The following is a 22,184-nucleotide window of genomic DNA, read 5'->3' as shown; positions in this document are numbered from 1 at the left end:
AGTAGTGGTGCCTAGAGGGGGCCACTGCCCCATCATGTGCTGCAGCTGATTTTAGGGGTATTGAAATTTACACATGCTTGGCCATTCCAGGAATTGTATCTCTTCTGGCTCTAGGAATTAGGAGGAGGCTGAGGCATACAACCTACCCGCCCCGCCCCTCCTCAAACTCATAACAGTTATGTAGCAGGATCTCTGTCTCAGCTGGCTGGTTCATGTCTTGGCTGGTCTGGATCAGGATAGTCCATGTAAATTGGCCATCATGACTCAGCTAAAGCTGAGTTTTCCAAGGGTTATGGTGTTCCAAAGGGGTGTTCTAAGGGATAGGGACAGGCCAAACGAACCATTTGCTAATCTTAATGCCCTTACCATACTGTGAAGGAAAAGACAGCTTTTAGGTAACCTGGTCTGCAGTTGTTTAGAACTTTGCATGTAAGTAGCAAGACCTTAATTTAGGGCTCAGGAGCTAATAGGTGGACACCACAGACCTTTTACCGTAGCATGGGTGTGATTTGTTCCTGATGAGGAAAGGCCACTTGGCCTGCACAACCCATTAGAATAAATGGGTTTAATTATTCTTCATTGACACTAGACAGTGGTACGATGCATTTTCTATTTGACTGTCAGCTAATTTAATAAGAAATTCATTACAGAAACAGGAAAGTCCAGGTGCAAAAATAAGTCACAAAATTAATTTATTTGCAAATGATAGTTTAGTATTTTCAACATAGCAATTCATCAGCGGCGTAGCTAGCAACTCGGGTGCCTGTGCTGGTGCACATGCCCTGTGCTTGGGGGCAGGGTGAGTTACCCCATGGGGGCAGGTCAAGCTGTCCATGGGGCGGGGCCAGCTGGGGCAGGGCACAATGTGCAGAACCTCCATGGGGTCCACCCACCACCTCCAGAGGGCAGATGCAAGCTCCACGCTGCTGTTTTGGGCAGCACGGAGCCTGCAGGCACCTGAGCCACCATGGCACTGCTAGGGCCATGCCGCCTCTGGGCTCACGGCTCCATCGTCTGAAGTAAAATGTACAAAGAGGAGAGTAATGAAGCCTTGAGAAGGGGGACAGCAGCTGTAAGAGGCTCCACAACTCAACTTTGTGCTGAGGGATGGTGGCCAGTGAGGGCTGTGGTTGTGGTGTGTCAATGTCGTTGTCCTCCTCCTCCTTGGAGCGATGGAAGCGGACGAGACCCAACCGTAGCTCAGCTGTGGAGGCATTCAGTCTTATTCTCTCTTCCTCACACAGTAATTCCAAGGAGAATGAGGTGACAGTGGAGCGTCACACAACTCCACCCACCAGTATCCATTCCCAATGACATCAGCGCCAACAAAGCTGAAGGCCCTGATGAGTGGGGAAAGTGGGGGAGAGAAATAAAGCTGATCATAGGGAGCGGTGGTGCTAGAGCTCCATGCAAGAGTGCCTCTCAGTCTACCGCAGAACGTCATGAGAAGTGGGGATGGGAACGGTATCTGGGCAACTGCCTACGGGAGCAAAGGGGTGGGGCTTCATGCTTGACAGAGTAGAGAGCAGCCTCCTCCAAGCACACTCCAGTTCTTATCATGGGAATATTGGAGGGTATGCATAGTGAGTGCTTGGGAGAAGACATGGTACGGCTTTGTCTGCAGGAGTCCCCTAGCAATAAGGAGGTGGATTTCTGGTGCCTTGAAAAGGGTCTTGCCTTCTGCCTTCCCTTGGGGCCTCATTGCCCTTCCAGGTCTTCCACAAGGTGTGGGACTTCGGCCTTCAGTGCCTCATACAGCACATTCTTGCACTGGAGGTCCCAGCTTGGCACAAGCTTGTAGAGCTCTCGCATCTTCTCTGGGTTAGTTTCCTTGGCAGTGATTTTTTGGTATTGCTCGTTAGTAAGGACAGAGTCATACAATATATCCAGCACTGATTCCACTGAGATGGTCCGTTGGATCAGCGCTTTCCTGTGCCGTTCGATGAAGTGCATTTTGGAAGAGTTTCGAAGTGGCAGCCCTGTTAGGAAAGAGTGAAACAACGGAAATCTTGCTACACGTTCACATGGCAGGCTTAAGACTGGTTCCCCCACTCATTCCCTCTTCCCCCATGCCCTGGGAATTGTAGTTCCGTGAGGGGAGGGATTGTGGACAGAGCATTCCTAGTAGCTCATCTGCCTACAATTCCCAGAATTCTTTGGGCAAAGCCATAACTGTTGAAGAAGTAAAAAACTGAAAATCAGTAAGTGAGAGCTGCTGCAAGGGAGCAAACGCTGGGGCCAGCCCTGCCATTGGGGAGAGTGAGGTGGCATCGTAATTAGGGGTATCATAAATGACAGCAAATAGTCAGACAATTAATTCATTACTATTTCACATAGTAATATATTTAGCTTTATCTTTTCTTGCTTTAAAGCCCAGGAATTGATAGAGGGTGGGACTGAATGACACTTGAAATCCCTCCAAACCCTACAATTCTATGTTTCTATTGTTATCATTACTGAACCCAGCTTTCTTCCACAGAGGCAATTTCCCTCACTATCCAAATTCCACTATCCCTATATGGCCTAGGACCCTTGTACTTATGGGACTGCCTCTCCTGGTATGCCTCACGGAGGACCTTACGGTCCACAAACAATAACATCTTGGAGGTCCTGGGCCTCAAGAAGGTTAGACTGGCCTTCTTGGCCCTGGCCCCAGCCTGGTGGAACTCTCTGTCGCAAGAGACCAGGGCCCTGTGGGGCTTGACATCTTTCTGCAGGGCCTTCAAGATGGAGCTGTTCCGCCAGGCCTTTGGGGGCCCAGTCTGACGCCCCTCTTTTTACAAGACCCTGCATGTAAGTGGCTTCTCTAACTCCTCCCATCAGCTCATATAAGACCAGTACAAATAGCTGGGCCTGGTGAGCACTTAATGTTCCCAACCCCTATAGTTCGTGAGTTGCCATCTGATTACATTCTGATCTTAACTTAATTTTAAGCTGTATTTTAATCGATTGTTTGACTTTATGTTTTAATGTATTATATACTTTGATGTTAGCCACCCTGAGCCCAGTCCTGGCCGGGGAGGGCTGGATATAAATATTATTATTATTAAGCCATGAAAACCTTACCCACAGGGCCTCTGCCCTTGGAAGAAGACAAAGTTATGGAACGTTGTCTCACAGATTTATGAATTATGCTTACAGTATCACTTCATAACAAATGACAACAAGAGCAAGTAGCAGTTCATATTTTAAGAACGGTTACTCACTTTAAAACTGAGATGCTCACACTGTAAAACTTAGAGTGAGGAGATCAATGTCAACAAAAGCTGTTCTGCTTGCCGGATGGAACAATTCCCCTAGTCTCCCTCTGAACTGTGTTCTGCAGATTATTGTGACACTCCAGAGAGGATTTGAGGGAGTGGGGCAAGGTGGATATTGAGGAGAAAGTCCCATTGCATTAGTGGGAGCCCTTCCAGTCGGATCCCTTCCAGTCGGGATTCAGGCCTCATCATGGGACTGAAACTGCCTTGGTCACACTGGTCGATGATCTCAGGAGGTTTGGGCTCGGTGTTCATCAGTATGCGAATGATGCCCAGCTCTACCTCTCTTTCAAATCAGAACCAGTGAAGGCGATGAAGGTCCTGTGTGAGTGTCTGGAGGCGGTTGGAGGTTGGATGGTGGCTAACAGATTGGGGTTGAATCCTGACAAGACAGAAGTACTGTTTGTGGGAGACAGGACTCCCTGGTTCTGAATGGGGTAACTGTGCCCCTGAAGGACCAGGTATGCAGCCTGGGAGTCACAGCTGTCCATGGAGGCGCAGGTTAATTCTGTATCCAGGGCAGCTGTTTATCAGCTCCATCTGGTACGCAGGCTGAGACCCTACCTGCCTGCGGACTGTCTCGCCAGAGTGGTGCATGCTCTAGTTATCTCTCGCTTGGACTACTGCAATGCGCTCTATGTGGGGCTACCTTTGAAGGTGACCTGGAAACTACAATTAATCCAGAATGTGGCAGCTAGACTGGTGACTGGGAGCAGCCGCCGAGACCACATAACACCGGTCTTGAAAGACCTGCATTGGCTCCCAGTACGTTTCCAAGCACAATTCAAAGTGTTGGTGCTGACCTTTAAAGCCCTAAACGGCCTTGGTCCAGTATACCTGAAGGAGCGTCCCCACCTCCTTCGCTCTGCCTGGACACTGAGGTCCAGTGCCGAGGGCCTTCTGATGGTTCCCTCGCTGCGAGAAGCCAAGTTACAGGGAACCAGGCAGAGGGCCTTCTTGGTAGTGGCACCCGCCCTGTGGAACGCCCTCCCACCAGATGTCAAAAAGAAAAACAACTACCAGACTTTTAGAGGACATCTGAAGGCAACCCTGTTTAGGGAAGCTTTTAATCTTTAAGAAATTAGTGTATTTTAATATTTCTGTTGGAAGCCGCCCAGAGTGGCTGGGGAAACCCAGCCAGATGGGCGGGGTATAAATAATAAATTATCATCATCATAACCACCATCATCATCATCATCATTATTCTGATGCCATGTCAGGTTAGTTGCATCTGGGTGAAAAATGTTGTTAAAAACCTAGGTGAGTTGAAAGATCTTCATCTGGCACCAAATACAACAATAAGCCCAGACAACCTTGTCTAAGAAGGCTGTTGAATAAAGTTACAGTGGTACCTTGGTTCTCAATCTTAATCTGTTCTGGAAGTCCGTTCCAAAACCAAAGCATTCCAAAACCAAGGCGCACTTTCCCATAGAAAGTAATGCAAAATGGATTGATTCGTTCCAGACTTTTAAAAACAAGCCCTAAGACAGCAATTTAATATGTATTTTACTATCTAACGAGACCATTGGTTCATAAAATGAAAGCAATAATCAATGTACTGTACTATAAAATAAATAAGACAGTATTGTAGATGATAAAAATTAAAATTGTTATTATTTCTTTCCTGCACTGATGATAGTCATTGTTTGGATGGGGGGCTTTTTATCCATTTCCGCAGTCACACAACCAATCAATCAGTAGCTGAACTGGGTTCCACACAGCCATAAAAACAAATTAACCAAAAAAGCCTCAAAAAACAAAAATGCAAAATAAATAGCAGAAACAAAAGTGCCAAACTTAATCCGTTCGGGAAGTCTGTTTGACTTCCAAAATGTTTGAAAACCAAGGCGCAGCTTCTGATTGGTGCAGACGCCCCAGAAACAATAGCCAACAGCTGCACCAGACGTTTGGTTTCCAAAAAGCATTCGAAAATGGGAACACTTACTTCCAGGTTTTTGTCGTTTGAGAACCAAGGTACCACTGTACAAAAGTTATTTTTCATTTTTGTGCAGTGTATGTGCTACTGTATCACCTGCACTTCCTATTGGGAGGAAGGTAAGATGAAAGAAACAATTAAAACCTGCTGACCTTGTGCTGGGTGTATAATAGGAGAATCCATCTCCTCTGAATTTAACTCATCTGAAAAACAAGAAGAAAAAGTCAGTCAAAGAGGGAATGTGACCCGTGGTCCTTTTCCATCCTGCCTCCCAACATATGACCCAACCTGATGATCATTCCTTTGATCAAAACTCACTTCGTTTCAAATGGGCCTTCCAAACGACTTTAGTCGTTCCCTTCATCATCAGGTAGAAGTTGAACTTGTCTTGCATTTGTTCAGCAGACAGTTCTACGTACTGTTGCAGTTTCTCTGCATCCAGGTATTGAAAATTCAGCTCCTGTGGGAAAGAATGAAAACTCTGTAGGTGTGAATCTGGTTTGGCCCAACCCACCATTCCAAGGGAGTCAGATTAAAGGGTGAAGAAGGATCCTGATTGAATTTCTCCCATTCTCAGACTTCACAGTCTTGGTTCTGCCCCAGCAAAAAAAAACAACCCATCATCTTCATATCTCACCTCAGGAGTCACTGTGACATCCTCTGGAGTCATCAAAGAGACCTGAGAGCCAATTGTCAGAGGTTTCAGGGTCACAGGGGGTTTCTCTATTCTTTTCGAATTTACCTCACGGTCAGTGACTGCCTGGGAAAGGTAAAGAAAGTCACTTTTGAGAGACGCAGGGAGGGAACCAAATTTTTGAAAGACTAGATGCCTACAACATTCTTGGCATTGTAGCACCAGGAAATGCAGGAATGGGGAACCTGATGCCCTCCAGATGTTGTTGGACTCATATCTTCCCCAACAAGCATGGGTCGGGCTATGATGGGTTTTGTAGTCCAAGAACACCTGCAGATTCTCCATCTGCAATATAAAGAAAATCAAAGCACTATGGCACTAGAAACTGAAATGTGGAGCAGAGATTTCCTGGCCTAATGGGGAACTAAAGCCAAGGCTCTTGGACTGGGCAGCCTGAACTATGAAGTGGCCGAGAGGTACCATCAATCCTGGGTCCACCTGGATCTTCAATTGATGAGACCATGCAGGAAACCACAGAAGCCATGAAACTTCAAGATTTGAATGAAGAATAAGAAGATGTTTTAAGGAAAAGTTTAAATTGAGAAGGCAACATGATAGTAGTGTGCTTTACCTCCCACGAGCCAACACTGCAAATCAGGAATAATGTTTTTCCTCAGGAGTTATCTGAGAAAGCTCTACCGAGCTGATTTCTTAATGAAAGAAGCAGTATTTGTTCATTGCTAAATACGTTTACTCTGAAGGAAGTGTTACTGATTTAAAAGAAGGCTTCCAGGAGAATGTGCTTAGGGCTTTCACAAGTCAGTGAAAACCCATTTGTTTAGAGAACCAGACAGGCTGCATAACAAATGAAAAGGGCATATTTCAATATTGGAAAAATCACTTTAAAACAACAGTGGTAGGAAGCAAATAACCCAGCAGTGGGCAACTTGTTAATCTTCTCTCTACTGGCATGTTGATGTCGGGTAGAAGAGATCAAGTCCAACAATTGTGCATAGTCAGGGTTAATATGATCAAGTAAAATGATCCAGGCAATCAGAATACCAGAGTTGGAGGTTCCTGGTTACCTTTATTATCGAAGGGTCATTGGGCAGGACGTACAGGTGAAATGTTGGCGTTTCCAGCTGAAGCCTATGATAGAGCAGTACGACTGTGTTGATCTTTTGCTTAAACCACTTTTTGAAAATGACTCCAAGGGAAGAGAACTTGGGATTTTCCAACACAGCATGATGAGGCTCCACTCTGTCTGGCTTCTCCAGCCTCATCTCCCCTTCAACAAAATGTGCAATGTAGACATGGGAACTGTCTTCACCTGAAAAGACAAACACGTTAGCAGTAGGAAAGTGACAAAAATCACCCTCACTCTCCCTGTTTTTATGCAAGTATACTCTTCATCAACTAAGGTTTTTTTAACATCATTTCACAGGACAATGTGGGCATGGCAGCTCACCAGCAAGATACAAAGCATCACAGAAAACAATGAAATAGAACTGTCTTCACCTGAAAAGACAAACACGTTAGCAGTGGGAAAGTGACAAAAATATCACCACTTAACCCTCCCTATTTCATGCAAGTATTCATTTTCTTAAATGTTTATCAAATGAAAAGGTTCTAAGAACTCGGGCCAGCAAGGAGAATATGTACGAATTCTTCATACTGTTTTTTATGCTTAAGGTAATGAGACAAATTCCAGTACCTAATTATTCTCCTTCCTGGCCCAAGTTCTTGGAACCTTTTCATTTGATTTCCTGATTGCACCAAGAACTCCAATTTCTACAGTATTTAAGAGGTTTATAACATCATTTCACAGGACAATATGCTTGCATGGCAGCTTACAATAGAATGCAAATCACAGAAAAAAAACAAAACAGCACAGTTGGAACATTTTGAAAAATTGAAACAAATCACAAAAGTCTGGTATGCCAGCACTACTGGGCTCTAGAACCCACATTTAGGATTCCTCCTATTATGGTTATAATGCTGGAAACTTCCCCCTGTCATACCTTCAAGGCACAAGGAGTGTGGGATGCAAACGGCTGTCACAGCCTCTGCTGCATCCACTTTGAAGTTGAACAGAGGGCCAGCGACCTGCCACTCCTCAGTGTTCTGTTCTTCCAGGAGCTTTGGCCATGAATCAAAGTAGTATGTTATAGTCACAGCTTCTCTCACTTCACATATGAGATCAGTATCACCACAATGGAAGGAGCCAGCTTCAGTGGAGCACACTCTGAATGGCACAAAGGGAAAGATGAAAAGGAAAAGGGGACACCACTCGGTGAACCTTGGGATCTCAAAGTTCAGCAGCTCCCTGGGCAATGCCAAAATTCAGCACTTTACCCATGCCCCTCGCACTCCATTCTGAATAATAGTTGTGGCATCCCCTGCAGAACCGCTGAGGCTCCACACCCAGTTTGACTGAACTGGCTGTGCTTCCCTAAATTTGCCTTTGAATAGCAGACATCCCAGCAAACATTTGGGTTGTTGAACCAAACTGTGGGAATGTTGAGGGTGGCAAGAGAGGATATATTGATCCTAACTTGTGCTAGCAAGTTTCTTTATATAGCAAAGTGCATTCTGCGTCTTACACAGCAGAAACTGGTTGCAGGCTCGTGTGAGTCTCTTAGTACAATAGGGAATTCAACCTGGCTTGTCCAGATTGAGATGTATTCTATTATTCCTGGTAAGACCCCTTTAATCCCTCCTAAAAGAATAAAGACACCGCAGTCTTATTCATAAGTGATAAAAAGTAGTTTACTTACATTCAAGGAGAACACAGTGTGAATGCTGAAGGCAGACTTAAGACTCTTAAAGTTACATATGGGGGAATAACCCAGTGCTACTGCTGGCAGAGAGCCAGCAGTGCAGTCCAAGCTGAAAGCAGGTTGAAGGGGTGCGTGACTTGGCCTCTTATCAGGACTGGTAAGGTCACGCCCACCTGCTAGTCACATGCAAGAGGAAGGATGCTCCAGCCAAGTGCAACAGGAAGTTCAGCTGGCTGGACCCAACATTCCTCTGCATGCCCACTCTAGCAAAACAAGTAATGTTGTACTTGACTGCTCTGGTGGAATACATCCCACAAAAACTAGTAGAGAAGAACAAGAGAAATAGATTCTGGGGCAATGGCAATAACGCCAAGGAAGGGGCAGGGGAAGGGAGGAACTGAAATGACTCCCTTCCTTCAAGAAACTCATTGGGTTACCTTGGGCCAGTCACTGCTTCTTAGCCTAAAGTACCTCACAGAGTTGTGAGGGGGAAATGGAGAGGGGAAAACCATGCATAGCACCTTGAACTCCTTGGGAGAAAGGTGGGATATTTTTAAGGAAGAGAAACAATTCCTCCAAAAATCCAGACTCCAGATTTTTCACCTTTCTCAAACTCTGCATCCTTCTTTTGATGCTACCCCAACCTGAAAAGTGGGTGGGATATATACAACTGGAAGTCAGCAACAGCAGTGCTTCAATGTAATGTTTCCCCCCAGCTCTGCTCCATGGAACCCAGGAATTCCTCGATGAAGACATCAGGAATGGTGGTTAGGCTTCCTTCAGAGAGAATATGTTGTCCACCACAACTGACCGTTCACAGCAATATGCAGATCACAGATGTACTTTGCATAAGTTTTACTGAGAACCACCATATGTGGTGTCTGTGAGACCCACAGAAACCAGATGTGCTCTGTTGGACAATTCAAAGTAGAAACCACTCCCTAAGGGGAGAATGTTTCAAAAGGTCTGAGAGAGAGAGAGAGAGAGAGAGTAGATAGATGATAGATGATAGATGATAGATATAGATAGATCACACACCTGTAAGCTTCATGGCCCCTTTCTGAGTCCCAAACCACCTCTGGTTTTATTTTTTCTGGAAGATCCTATAATGAAACCATAATCATTCATGTAGGGGCATTATTGTCTGTTCCCAAGACCCTTGAGACCACACCTTTCTAAAACAAATGCGACACAGGAAGATTCAGCACTAAACTGGAATCACAGCATTAGAGTTCTGCAGAAGTGCAATGATCTTTTTAGATGAAAAGTGTTTAAGCACTGGAAAATATGGGAGGATTTGAAATGTGACATCAACTGGACCACCCGTAAAATAAGAGCAAGGCAAGATGATTCCCGACTAAATGGAAGAACAGTGCGGTAAGTGTGTATTGCAATGACTCTCACCATGAGTTATTAGCACAAGCAGCCACCTGCTTAGATGCAGCCTTATTTCCTGCTACCAGGCTCTAGCTTTGAATAGCAAATATGGAAATAATTACCTAAGATGGGATAATTGCTAACCTTAGGGAACTAGAATGTTAAATTCAGTGGTTTCATGTTAAAAATATCAATGTGTACATTATTCCTGTGGGCAGGAAATGCACATCAAGACAGGTCGGATTCTTACCTCACTGGGACACTGGCCACACGGCACACTTTCCTCAGGACCTGCTGGATTATCCATCTTCATGCTTCCTTCCCTCTGTAAATATGAGCAAGGCAAGATGATTCCTGACTAAATGTAAGCACAGCAAGGTAAGAAGATTCCACATGAAATTTGAATCACATACCGTAATTGTGCAGAAATGCAATGTTTTGTTTTTGATTATTTATTTATTTTAGCACTAGGAGCAACCTGTTTAGAAACAGCCTTGTGGCTCACTACCAGCAATTAGTACGGCGTTTCCGTGCGCTGCTCTGGTTCGCCAGAAGCAGCTTTGTCATGCTGGCCACATGACCAGGAAGCTGTCTGCGGACAAACGCCGGCTCCCTCGGCCTATAGAGCGAGATGAGTGCCGCAACCCCAGAGTCGGACACGACTGGACCTGATGGTCAGGGGCCCCTTTACCTTTACCAAGATCTTTAATTAATGTACAGAAATACCTAAAGAGGGACAAGGGCTTTTACACTGAACAAGAAATTCAAATTCAGAACCTTTCTGTTAGAAGTACTAATATAGACTTCATTATCGTGGGTGGTCAATGCAAATGAGAAAAACGCCCACCCTTTACCTCACTGAGACACCAGTTGCCTGTGATAATCTCCCCAGAACCTTCTGGGTTCTCCACCTGCATGCTTCTTTGTTCCTCTCCAAATAAGGGGGATTCTGAGTGTGACGCTGTAAAAGAATGACAATTATTTGCCTGGCTTGACTATTGCAAGAAGGATGAAGTTGGTTTCAGGGTGAACACATAGAAATACAGTATTTCTCAAAAATCCATAGGATGTGGAGAGGGGCACCCTCTGCGAGGCCAAAATTCTGTGCCCCCCCCGTCTCACTCAATTCACTATGTTATAGTTGTGAAGCCCTGCAGTACTCTCTAGGAACTGCTCTCACTGCCCAAAATCCACCTCCAGTGTGGATTGTGGCTAACGTCATGGCCCTGGCTCAGGGTTGGCCCAAGACATTTTGCTACCTGAGGTAACCCAGAAAATACCCCCCATGCAACCTGATTAAGACATTGAACAGAAACCAGGTGATAACTACCACCCACTATGATCTTAGACACATCCTCTTAATCCTTTAAAAAATGTATTTCTTCAGTGTTGTTGAGAGCACATTGAGCAGTAGGTTGGCCTTGGTGACTTTCAGAGTCTGTTCCAACCCCAAAATGCTGTTATTCCATTCAGAGCAAAAGCTCAGTCTCGGTCAACCTCGTGGTAGAGCCATTTCATCTCTCCTACTGACCTTGTTCTGGATGTGGGACCGAAAACCTCAGCTCCTCTGAAAGAGACCAGGAAAGAGGCAGTCAGAGGGGGCATGCAGATGGGATGTCCTTTCTGTGGGATGTAAAACTAGATGCAGTCAAGTCACAACATTTCCTAGAGTGACCACATGGAGGAACACCTGACCAGGTCAGTTTCCTGTCATTGATTTGGGATGGACTTCCTCTACATGCAAATGAGATGGGTAAGCTGCCAAGTAAATTCACTGGCCAGTGGCCATTTCTCTCTTTTTGGATTCTGACTTAAGAGAAGCAACATCTTAGTGAGAGACTCTCTCTCGGCTTCCAGCCAAGAGAGAGAAAATGGAGTCTCACCCCATATGAGTGGACTTCACATGTACAGTGATACCTCAACAACCGAACGACTCGACTTCCGAAGGTTTCGACTTCCGAAGTCGACAACCCCAGAAGTCTTTTTGCCGTGTGCGTTCTGCACATGCACAGAAGTGCGAAATCGTGCTTTGCGCATGTGCAGAACAGGTGCTTCGAGAACCGAAGACTTTGACTTACGAAGACGGCCGCGGAACGGATCGTCTTCATAAGTCGAGGTACCACTGTATATATTACTTTTTCTAAGCAAGCCTGCCTTTCTGAGATTATGCTGTTAACTCAGGATGTCTTGTAAGTAAACTCTTTTTACTTTTACTTTTACATTGTGCCGTGTATTTGCTTTTAAGAGGGATAAAGGGGAAATACCAGGAAACATCTATATTATTCTAGAGGCTTCAGCAAGCCTGAGCAACCGTTTCTGCTGTGCATTAAAAAGGGGAATGTAACTGCTAAGTTTGGAGTTTGTTAACACAAGCTAGGATAGGATATATTAAACAATATCTCCTCATCCACATTCCTGAACATTCCCACACTTTCCATCCTGCCTCCTGAGCTATGGCCCAACCTTGTGGTCCTCTCTCAGCCAAAGCTCACCTTGCCTCACATGGGCCTCCCAGACCAGTTCATTCGTGCTCCTCTCTATCAGCTTGAAGTTGAGCTTGTCTTGCATGAATTCAGCACTGTATTCGAGGAACTGCTCCTCCATGTATTGAAGCTCCAGTTCCTGTGAGAAAGCTCTGTAGGTGTGAATGTGGCTTTAACTGATGGACATTTTATCTCCAAATGCAGAGAAAAAGCTGAACTGAGGAGATGCAAACTGCCATGGTTGTTTTTGCATCTCAGCAGGAGAGACACCAAAAATGTCTCCTTTATCAAGATGAGGATGAAGAAAAAGGAAGCAGTAAATGAGATATCAGTATAGCACCTGAGAGGACGTCAGCACAGGTTAGGTCAGACAGGACAATCTAGGAAACCGGGAAGGCTCTGTCCTCCTCTGCCTCCCTTTCCCCATGCAGACACATCAACCTCAAGTGCAAGCTGAGATGCATCCCAACACTTCCAATGTAATTCCCTCACCTCCCCAGCAATCAAAAGGGGGTAAACAAAAGACTGAAGGGATCCTGGTTTGGCTCCTTCCATTGTTAAACCTCACAGGCTTGGTTACCTCCAGACAACCCTGGAATCATCTCTGGTCTCCTACCTCAGGGCAGACTGTGACACCATCTAAATTTTGGATGAAGACGCGAGAGCCGATCTTCAGAGGCTTGAGTGCTCCAGAAGGTTTTGGCAGTCTTCTTGAAGGCCACATTTTCTCAAATTTATCGACATTCTGGGAAGGGCAAACATGGTCACTTTGGAGACATGAAAGGAAGACACCAAATCTATGGTCCCTTTGCTTACTCTTGCATTTCGGGTAGAGAGAGATCTAAAAGAGATCTAATAGAGAGAGATCTAAAAGAGATCTAAAAGAGATTTCTCCTCTCCCAAGGATGGCATGGAGAAGAAGAAGGAAGTAGAGTTCAGCAATCCAAAGAATATCACTCTAGCCTTCAGCACATACTGAGTTGCATCCCAGCATTTCCAACAGAATAGACATTTAATAGTATCATTAATAGTATTAATCAAAATCGTATCATTAATAGTATTAATCAAAATCGTATTAATCAAAATCGTATTAATCAAAATCGTATTAATCAAAATCGTATCATTAATCAAAATAGTATCATTAATAGTATTAATCAAAATCGGGCTAAGAATCTAGCCTGCCCAGAACACAAATCAGAGTTGGAGATTCCCAGTTAGCAGAGTTACATTCCCCTTTTTAATGCATTCCCCTTTTTAATGCACAGCAGAAATCTCCCAGGCAGTGAGAGATTTCACCTTCTTGGGCTCCTTGATCACTGCAGATGGTGACAGCAGTCACAAAATTAAAAGACGCCTGCTTCTTGGGAGAAAAGCAATGACAAACCTAGACAGCATCTTAAAAAGCAGAGACATCACCTTGCCAACAAAGGTCTGTATAGTTAAAGCTATGGTTTTCCCAGTAGTGATGTATGGAAGTGAGAGCTGGACCATAAAGAAGGCTGAAGTGAGAACTGGACCATAAAGAAGGCTGATCGCCGAAGAATCGATGCTTTTGAATTGTGGTGCTGGAGGAGACTCTTGAGAGTCCCATGGACTGCAAGAAGATCAAACCTATCCATTCTTAAGGAAATCAGCCCTGAGTGCTTCCTGGAAGGACAGGTCGTGAAGCTGAGGCTCCAATACTTTGGCCACCTCATGAGAAGAGAAGAATCCTTGGAAAAGACCCTGATGTTGGGAAAGATTGAGGGCACTAGGAGAAGGGGACGTCAGAGGACAAGATGGTTGGACAGTGTTCTCGAAGCTACGAACATGAGTTTGACCAAACTGCGGGAGGCAGTGCAAGACAGGAGTGCCTGGCGTGCTATGGTCCATGGGGTCACGAAGAGTCAGACACGACTAAACGACTAAACAACAAACAACAAGTTACCTTTCTTAGGGAAGAGTCATTGGGTAGGAGGTACAGGTGGAATTTTGGGACTGAGATTTCCAGCTCCTGATATAGCAGTGCCATGGCGTGGACCATTATCTTTCGTTTAAACAATGCCTTTTTGAAGATGACCCCACAGGAATAGAAGCTGGGGGCTTTCAATACAGCATGATATGGCCGCACGCTATGTGGCTTCTCCAGTCTCATCTTTCCTTCAACAAAATGTGCTATGTAGACATGAGAACTGTCTTTACCTGAAAAGAAACACAAAGGAAACACGGCCAAACATTTCACTATACTGTAGACTTGAGTTTAGGTGAGAAAACTCATCCCTTCTCCCTTCCTGTTTAAAGCAAGTCAAACCATTGGCCTGATCCAGCAGAGTCTTTCTATGTTCTTTAGTGTTTATTTTGTTATCATAATCTAGAGGTGTTTTTAAAGGTCCACATTACAGAGCAATGTCCTCCCAAAGCAAGTTACAGTACAAAACACAGTACATAGTAAGTCATACAGTACAATAAAAAAAATTCCTTCAGTAGCACCTTAAAGACCAACTAAGTTTTTATTTTGGTATGAGCTTTCGTGTGCATGCACACTTCTTCAGATACAGTGAAATAGGAGTCCCCAGGCACTTATGTAGAGAAGGGGTGGGGAGGGGGTGGGGAGGGGAGGGGGGGATCACTCAGAAGGGTGGTGGAAGTGGGTGATTGACTGACTGATAGCTGTTGATGACCGAAAACTACTGCAAATGGTTTTGCATGAAAAAGCAAGGGTTGAGATGGCTGAAGATCGCTTATCATGTATAATGAGATAAGAATCCGATATCTCTGTTCAAACCAGGTCCCTCCATGGTTTTGAGCTTGGTGATAAGTTGTAACTTAGTTGGTCTTTAAGGTGCTACTGAAGGAATTTTTTTATTTTACTTCGATCCAGACCAACACGGCTACCTACCTGTAATCATACAGTACAAAATATAGTAAGTCAAAGAAAAAAGACAGAATTCTTGCAAAAAGACAGAATTCTTGCAAAATCAAAAGAAGTCACAAAAGGCAGATAAAGCATTGTGATCCACTGAACCAGCCCATAGCATTATTCAACCATTAAGCAATGCGCATGATAGACAAAAGGAAGAATCTTAAACAGGGATGAATATTACCACTCTATTCTTGGAAGCTTTTTTCCCTACCATACCTGCAAGACACAAGAAGTGAGGGAAGTGAACTTCTGCCACAGCTTCTTCTGGATCCGCTTGGATGTTGAGCAAAGGACCAGCGACAGCCAGCTCTATCATTTGCCATTCATGCAGGTGCTGAGCCCATGAATCAAAGTGGTATGTTATGGTCACAGCTCCCCTTACCTTAAATATAAGGTCAGTACAACAGCAAAGGAAGGAGCCAGCCTCAGTGAAGCAAAATCTGAAGGCGAGAAAGACAAAAGGAGATCGATGCAGCTTCCTCTACTGTTCCAGCTGATACTCTTATAAGCGATTTGTGGATCATGTCAAATGTGCTCTCTTGATAACAATGATCATTAGCAGTATTTCAGGCCAGCATTGACTAGAATTTTGGTTCTTAGCTTTTGGCTCTTCATCTGATACCGTGCTGTGGCATGGGATGGGCGTAGTCAGGATTTATGTTAGGGGGTACATGCTTTATGTCCACTACTCATCTTCCACAGTGATGTGCACCCACAGGGGCAAGCAGAGTATGCCTTTAGAGAGCACCGCAATGTGGGAGCATCACTATATCCACATATAATGCAGGAAACATTCTCTGATGGTAGGAAGCTTTTGAAAAGAGTATTACTCACCTGTAAGTTTTGTGGCTCCTTTGTGAATCCCAAACCTTCTCTGGTCTTATCTTTTCTGGAAGCTCCTATAACAAAGAATTGTCTGAATTGATACCATATTCCTCCTTCTATCTGAAAATAGGAACACCCACTATGACCACATCAAGGAGCCCTTCTTGAGCTCCACCCCACAGCTACACATTGCTAAAAGCTCTTTATACCTGCTGCATTCTGTATTCATTTTTAGTATAGTAGTTGGACCTGTGCTGAATTCTGAAATACTGTGTGAATTGCTGATCCATTAAAAAAAACTTTAAAAGAAGATATACTCTTCCACAATATCTCATTATGGTGATTATAGCATGGCTGCAACACAAACATCCATTAACATTTCCTCCCTAAGTAAAGATGAGGGGGGAGAAGGGGGACACTGTGGATTGGCACTTGGTGTCCATCTATACCAGATTCTCCCACTCTCCTTTCACCCAGAGAATTATTTCTGGAGACACCTGTGGACATGCAAATATTGGAAAGTACTGAACCATAATGCATGCAAATGAAGAAATATTTAAGCTCCGGGAAACACAGGAGGATTGAAATGTAACGAACAGCTGGACCCCCCACAAAATATGAGTGAGGCAAGATGATTCCACACTAAACTAGAAACACAGTGTGATAAGTGCCCATTGCCCACTTGCCATGGTTTATTAGCACATGGAGCCACCTGTTTTGATGCAGCCAGTGAAACCCTTACCTCAATGGAACACTGGATGCACATGACACTTTCTCCAAGATCTTCAGAACGCTCCATTTTCTGGTTCCTCATTTCCTCTCTGAATAGGAGGGATTCAGACTGCAGCACTGACTGGCCAGAAACCTGGACTTTATTTTTAAACCAATATGACTGTTGTGAAAATGAAGAAAGATGCAAAAAATGACCTTGAGGAATAAGAATGGTGTGAGGTCAAATCCACCCAGTACTGCAAATAGCAGGAACCGAACAGAAGCTGGACGTACCATTTCTAAACATTCCAGGAACCGACAACAAGCTTGTTCTCCCCTTTCCAGGATTATACTTAGCAATTTTTTAATTTTCTCTTTAGAATCCTTCTCCATTTTGAAAACGTCCTTGTATTCTTGTAGGGTGATGACAGAGCAAGAGTGTAGGGCGTGCAAGACGAAGTCTAGGTCCCCTTCAAGAATTTCAATCAACTGTTCTCTTCCCTTGCAGACCATCTCATCACTGAAGAATGCAAATCTTTTCAATGACCTGTGGCAGAAACAGAAGCAGGGGGAGAACTAGAACCTGGTTAGGTAGCCAACCTGCAGCCAGTGGGCCATCAGTAGCCCTCAGCTGCACACCCTGGGGCCCACCAAGACTTGGGGAACTTTGCCTTCTTTTCTTAGCCTTAAGCTGTGCAATTTCACCTTCAAAATCAGGTGTGCCAGCAGGTGAAGAGGGAGCTAAAAGTGTACGTGTGAAATGAGTGGAGGGGAAAGTTGTGTGTGTAAGAGAGAGTGGGAATGAGAATTGTGAAGGTGGGTGTGTTTGTGCACATATCTGAGCAAGTGTGCTGCTCCCAACCCACTACTCATCTGCACACACAACCCTCAGGGCTAAAAAGATTGTCCTGCTGTCCCTCATTCTACAACAACAAGAACAACAAGAACAACAACAACAACAACTTTATACCCCGCCCATCTGGCTGGGTTTCCCCAGCCACTCTGGGCGGCTCCTAACAGAATACAGTGGTACCTCGACATCCGAACGACTCGACTTCTGAAGGTTTCGACTTCTGAAGTCGACAAACCCAGAAGTCTTTTCACTGCGCACGCGTTCTGTGCCTGCGCAGAAGCGGCACGCGCGGCCGGTGCATGCGCAAAATGGGCCCTTCGACAACTGAAGACTTCAACTTATGAAGAGCGCTGCAGAATGGATCGTCTTCATAAGTCGAGGTACCACTGTATTAAAAACATGATAAAACATCAAACATTAAAAACTTCCCTAAACAGGGCTGCCTTCAGATGTCTTATAAAAGTCAGTTGTTTATTTCCTTGACATCTGATGGGAGTCTATGAAATAGACTCACTTGAACACTCTTCCAGTAACCCCAGTCAGTTCTTATCTTTAGTTCTTAGCTTAGCATTATTATCTTCATATGGGCAGGATGGGGGAGGCTGAGAAACAGTCCACACAGTGGCTTTGTTATATAGAGGCAAGATCTGACCCGGACTTCCCTGTTTCACAGCTCACTATATTCCACCGGCTCTGCACCTTTATGGTTGTGGAGTGAGGCCGGCCTGAAAAGTATCTGGCAGCCTGACATCTTCAGCAGTAAATATGTACTTTGGTTTTACTGCCCAATGGTTGACATAGAAAGTCATCCGTGGGCAGGAAACGGAAAGGTTCAACATGGTGATTAAAAAAAATTCTTTCTTCCAAGCAGCCTTTTCCTTTAAAAAGCACACACACAATTATTAAATTGGTGCTAAAGCATATATTTCTTTTAAGCAGAAAAGCTTGCTAAATGATTTATAATGTTTATATGAATATATTTAATTATATAAAAACTATATATATATATATATATAGTTTGTTATCTTTGTTTCTTATTCTTCCGGTAATCCATTTTTGGGCAAGTAACATTCTTGTTGTATAATGTTTAGAATTGAAGCGTTTTGCATTTGTGTTGCACTGAGAGTGTAGTTTGGTGTAGTGTTAACTGAAAGGGGAAAACACAATGCTAAAATGGTGGCTTCAGTCACTTAAGTAAAGTGTAGAAATTACCCTTTGGTGGCTCTTTCTGATGAAACCAGTTCCTCCAGACCTTGAATAATTTTTGAAGACAATACTACAGCTGTCCGATGCCTTGAAACATGTGTTTCGGGGGATTGCTCTGCTGTTAGATATATTGAGAAAGTGAGTACACATAAACAGCTTTAGTTAATCATACCCATGGCCTAGCTGAAGTTCTGCCAGAACCATCAGGGCCAGGAGGCATATGTAAGCTGGGGGGAAGGGATAATATTGTTCTGAAGTGCTGGTGTTGATTTTATAAAATCATTGTGAAACTTGAAGAGAGACACTCTAGGAACTGTTGTGAGTTGACTGCACCCGTTTACATTCCACAAAATCATTGTGGGATGTAAACGGGTGCAGTCAACTCACAACAGTTCCTAGAGTGTCCACATGGAGGAGAGGACCACACGGAGGAACACCTGACCAGGTCAGTTTCCTGTTCCTCCACACATGCAAATGAGATGGGAAAGGTGGCAGATAAATTCACTGGCCAGTAACCATTTTCCCTCTCTTGGACCACACACTTTGAGCAAGCAACATCTTAGTGAGGAGACTCTCTCTAGGCTTCCAGCCAAGAGAGAGAGGAAATGGAGTCTCACTTCATATCTACCTCTTGAGTTGTGCTGTATCTCAAGAAGCTTGCAAGTAAACTCTTTTTATACTTTTAAAAGAGCACTGTGTCATGTCTTTTCTTTTAAGAGGGAAAAAGGGAAAATATACCAGGAAATATATATTATTCTAGAGGCTTAGGCAAGCCTATACGACCGTTTTCTGCTGTGCATTGAAAGGGAATGTTACTCTGCTAAGTTTGGAGCTTGTTAACACAAGCTGGGAGAGGATACATATAATAATATTTCCTCATCCACATTCCTGAACATTCCCACAGATTTCAATCTTCCCTCCGATTTTGTCCAGAATACATATTCAGAATGCTGCACAGGTTTCAGACACACCCAAAGCCCTTCTAAGAAGCTTCGTTTACACCCAGCCCCACTCCTAGAAGAAGACCCTCAGACTCAGCCAATGTTCTCTCTTCCAAGCTCCTTACCTTTCCCAATGAGACGAAAGAGCCATTCTGGCAAGGGCTCACATTCAATGGACTTCAGCACCTCTGACACCACCTCCACAGAATAATCCTCACCACAGTAGGTAAGCAGCAATTCTGTGAGCTCCCAAACATTTGCTTCCTCCAGCAACCCCTTGGGGATACTGACATAGCCTTCCTTGAAGGGGAACATGCTAAGTTTGTCCTTGAATGTCTTCAGATCTGACTCCTTCAAGGTTTTCAGGGTGACCAGCAGGCATAAATGTGTAATCCTTACTGTTGGAATTATTGATGTTAGTAGCAGTATTGAACAGAAAAAAATCCAGCGTTCCTACATTCCCCTTCCCCTTCTCTTCCTGTTGGAAAACCTTGAATAGGTAGCACTAAGTGGGAAAGGGCTGTGGATCAGTGGTAGATCTCATGCATACAAAGGATCCCAGGTTCAGTCCCTGGAGTCTCCAGATAGGGCTGGGAAATATTCCTGCCTAAAACCTTGGAATGAGCTGGACCAACTGGTCCAAAGTACCCTAAGGCAGCTTTTCATCTTTCTATGATTTCCAATTATTCCAGCAATTCAGTCTGACTCAGAAGACAGAAACCACTCCAAGGGGGTTAGGAAGGCCTGAAGACACTCTTAATTTACATGCCTCTTCTTAAATGTTTGCAGGCTTCAAACATGAAGGAAAGAAGACTGCACACCACAAGGGAAAATCTGAACCATAAGAAATTCATGTAAACTGTTTCGTTGCTGGTCTCTGCATCCTTAGATGAAGATACCGTACTTGCAATTTCTTAAGCATTGGCAATCCAGTTGTTGAAAGCTACTGAGAATTATTGCCATCAGCCAAAAGTTTTCTATAGAAAATATTGCATGCACTAAAAATATCTCAGTTTGATATTTTTTGTTATTTATTACTGGGGCTAGAGTCTAATCTAGGAGCAGGGAATCTCAAACCCTGTGGCCAAATGGGCTCCTCCAGGCCCTTCCTTTAAGCACTTGGAATGCTCCCCAGGCCACACCCCTCACTGACCCAGCCTGGAAACCCTCCTGGGGTGTCTCTGCCTTCTTGGAATGGGGCCTTGAGCTCTGATCAGGGCTGGCGCACTCATGAGGCAAGGTGAGGCAACTGCCCCAGGTGGCATGATCCACAGGGGCAGCAGATCGTTATTCCCCACCTTGTTCTTGATATTCCTTCTCCCCTGGTGGGTAGTGGGTGCCTTTTTTTTTGTTTCACCTCAGGAGCTAAACTCTCTTGGGCCAGTCCTAGCTCCGATAATGCTTCTTTCTGATCTAGATGGAGGGCAGAGGGATGTGTGAAAATACTAGCCCACTTTATGCAGGTAACATTGACACCCATCATTCTGCTCACTTTCACTGCTGGTCCTGCCTAACATTGCTGGGAAAGTTGCCCCACCCCTGGGCGACTACAGGCATGGGAAGGAGCTGCGTTGTCAGTACAAACAGAACCCCCGAGATATCTCTACCGCCAGCCAGATGGATCCACGCCTCTCCGAAGATCCTTACTTAGCCTGATGAAAACAAAGAGGGAGCCCACCGGGGGCTTGTAGTCCATCGCCTGCAGCACCAGCGCCGTCACCTCCACGGCATAAGCCTCACCATAGTAGTGGATTAGCAGATCCCTGAGCTGCCGAGCATCGGCTTCCTTCAGCAACCTTTTGGGGATTCTTACGACGCCCTCCTTGACCGGGAATCTGAGCAGTTCGCCCTTGAATTTCTTCCAGTCCTCGTCCCGCAAGTCCAGCAAGGTACCCAGAAGAAGCTGACCCGCGCAGTGAATCGCCCAAGGCTGCGGCTCCAGAAAGAGCGAGGGACCCGCTTTGGGCAGCCGCGTCGCGGGTAAAATGCTGTCCTCGTCGTCCCGCTTTCTTGGGGGAGCTGTGAAGGAGAGAGCCGGGAGATTGAGGACGATCTTCTTCGCCATCGCGCTCCTTCCCCGCCAGCCCCAGCACAGCAGAAACCACGGCAACCCGAAGACCCAGATCTCGAGACTCTGTCAAGGAAGTGGGTGCCAGCTCGCGGCGCCTGACTCCCCGGGGGAGAAGGGCTTGGCGCGAGGGCAGCGGGAAACCCGCTCCGAGCGCCGCCGGCTCTCTCCCCTCCCCTCGTCGCTTTCTGTTCCCTTTGGCGAGGAA

General features: G+C 45.0%; 1 protein-coding gene across 1 annotated transcript; it reads right to left on the bottom strand.

The window, feature by feature from the left end:
• Positions 1–1,290: 1,290 nt before the first annotated feature.
• LOC118095528 (NACHT, LRR and PYD domains-containing protein 1a allele 5-like) lies at positions 1,291–12,194 on the bottom strand. Its single transcript, XM_060281758.1, has 10 exons — positions 11,519–12,194; positions 10,842–10,948; positions 10,238–10,312; positions 9,649–9,713; positions 7,852–8,075; positions 6,916–7,160; positions 5,834–5,956; positions 5,515–5,656; positions 5,349–5,399; positions 1,291–1,979 (listed from the first exon to the last, which is right to left on the bottom strand). Exons 2-10 carry the CDS (start codon positions 10,902–10,904, stop codon positions 1,699–1,701), a joined length of 1,269 nt encoding a protein of 422 aa, XP_060137741.1. The 5' UTR covers positions 10,905–10,948; positions 11,519–12,194; the 3' UTR covers positions 1,291–1,698.
• Positions 12,195–22,184: the final 9,990 nt, after the last annotated feature.

This window comes from Zootoca vivipara, chromosome 13 (genome assembly GCF_963506605.1).
Source record: "Zootoca vivipara chromosome 13, rZooViv1.1, whole genome shotgun sequence".
Taxonomy (NCBI): Eukaryota; Metazoa; Chordata; class Lepidosauria; order Squamata; family Lacertidae; genus Zootoca; species Zootoca vivipara.
The sequence above is the reverse complement of the archived record's forward strand: the minus strand, read 5'-3'. Positions and strand labels throughout refer to the sequence as shown.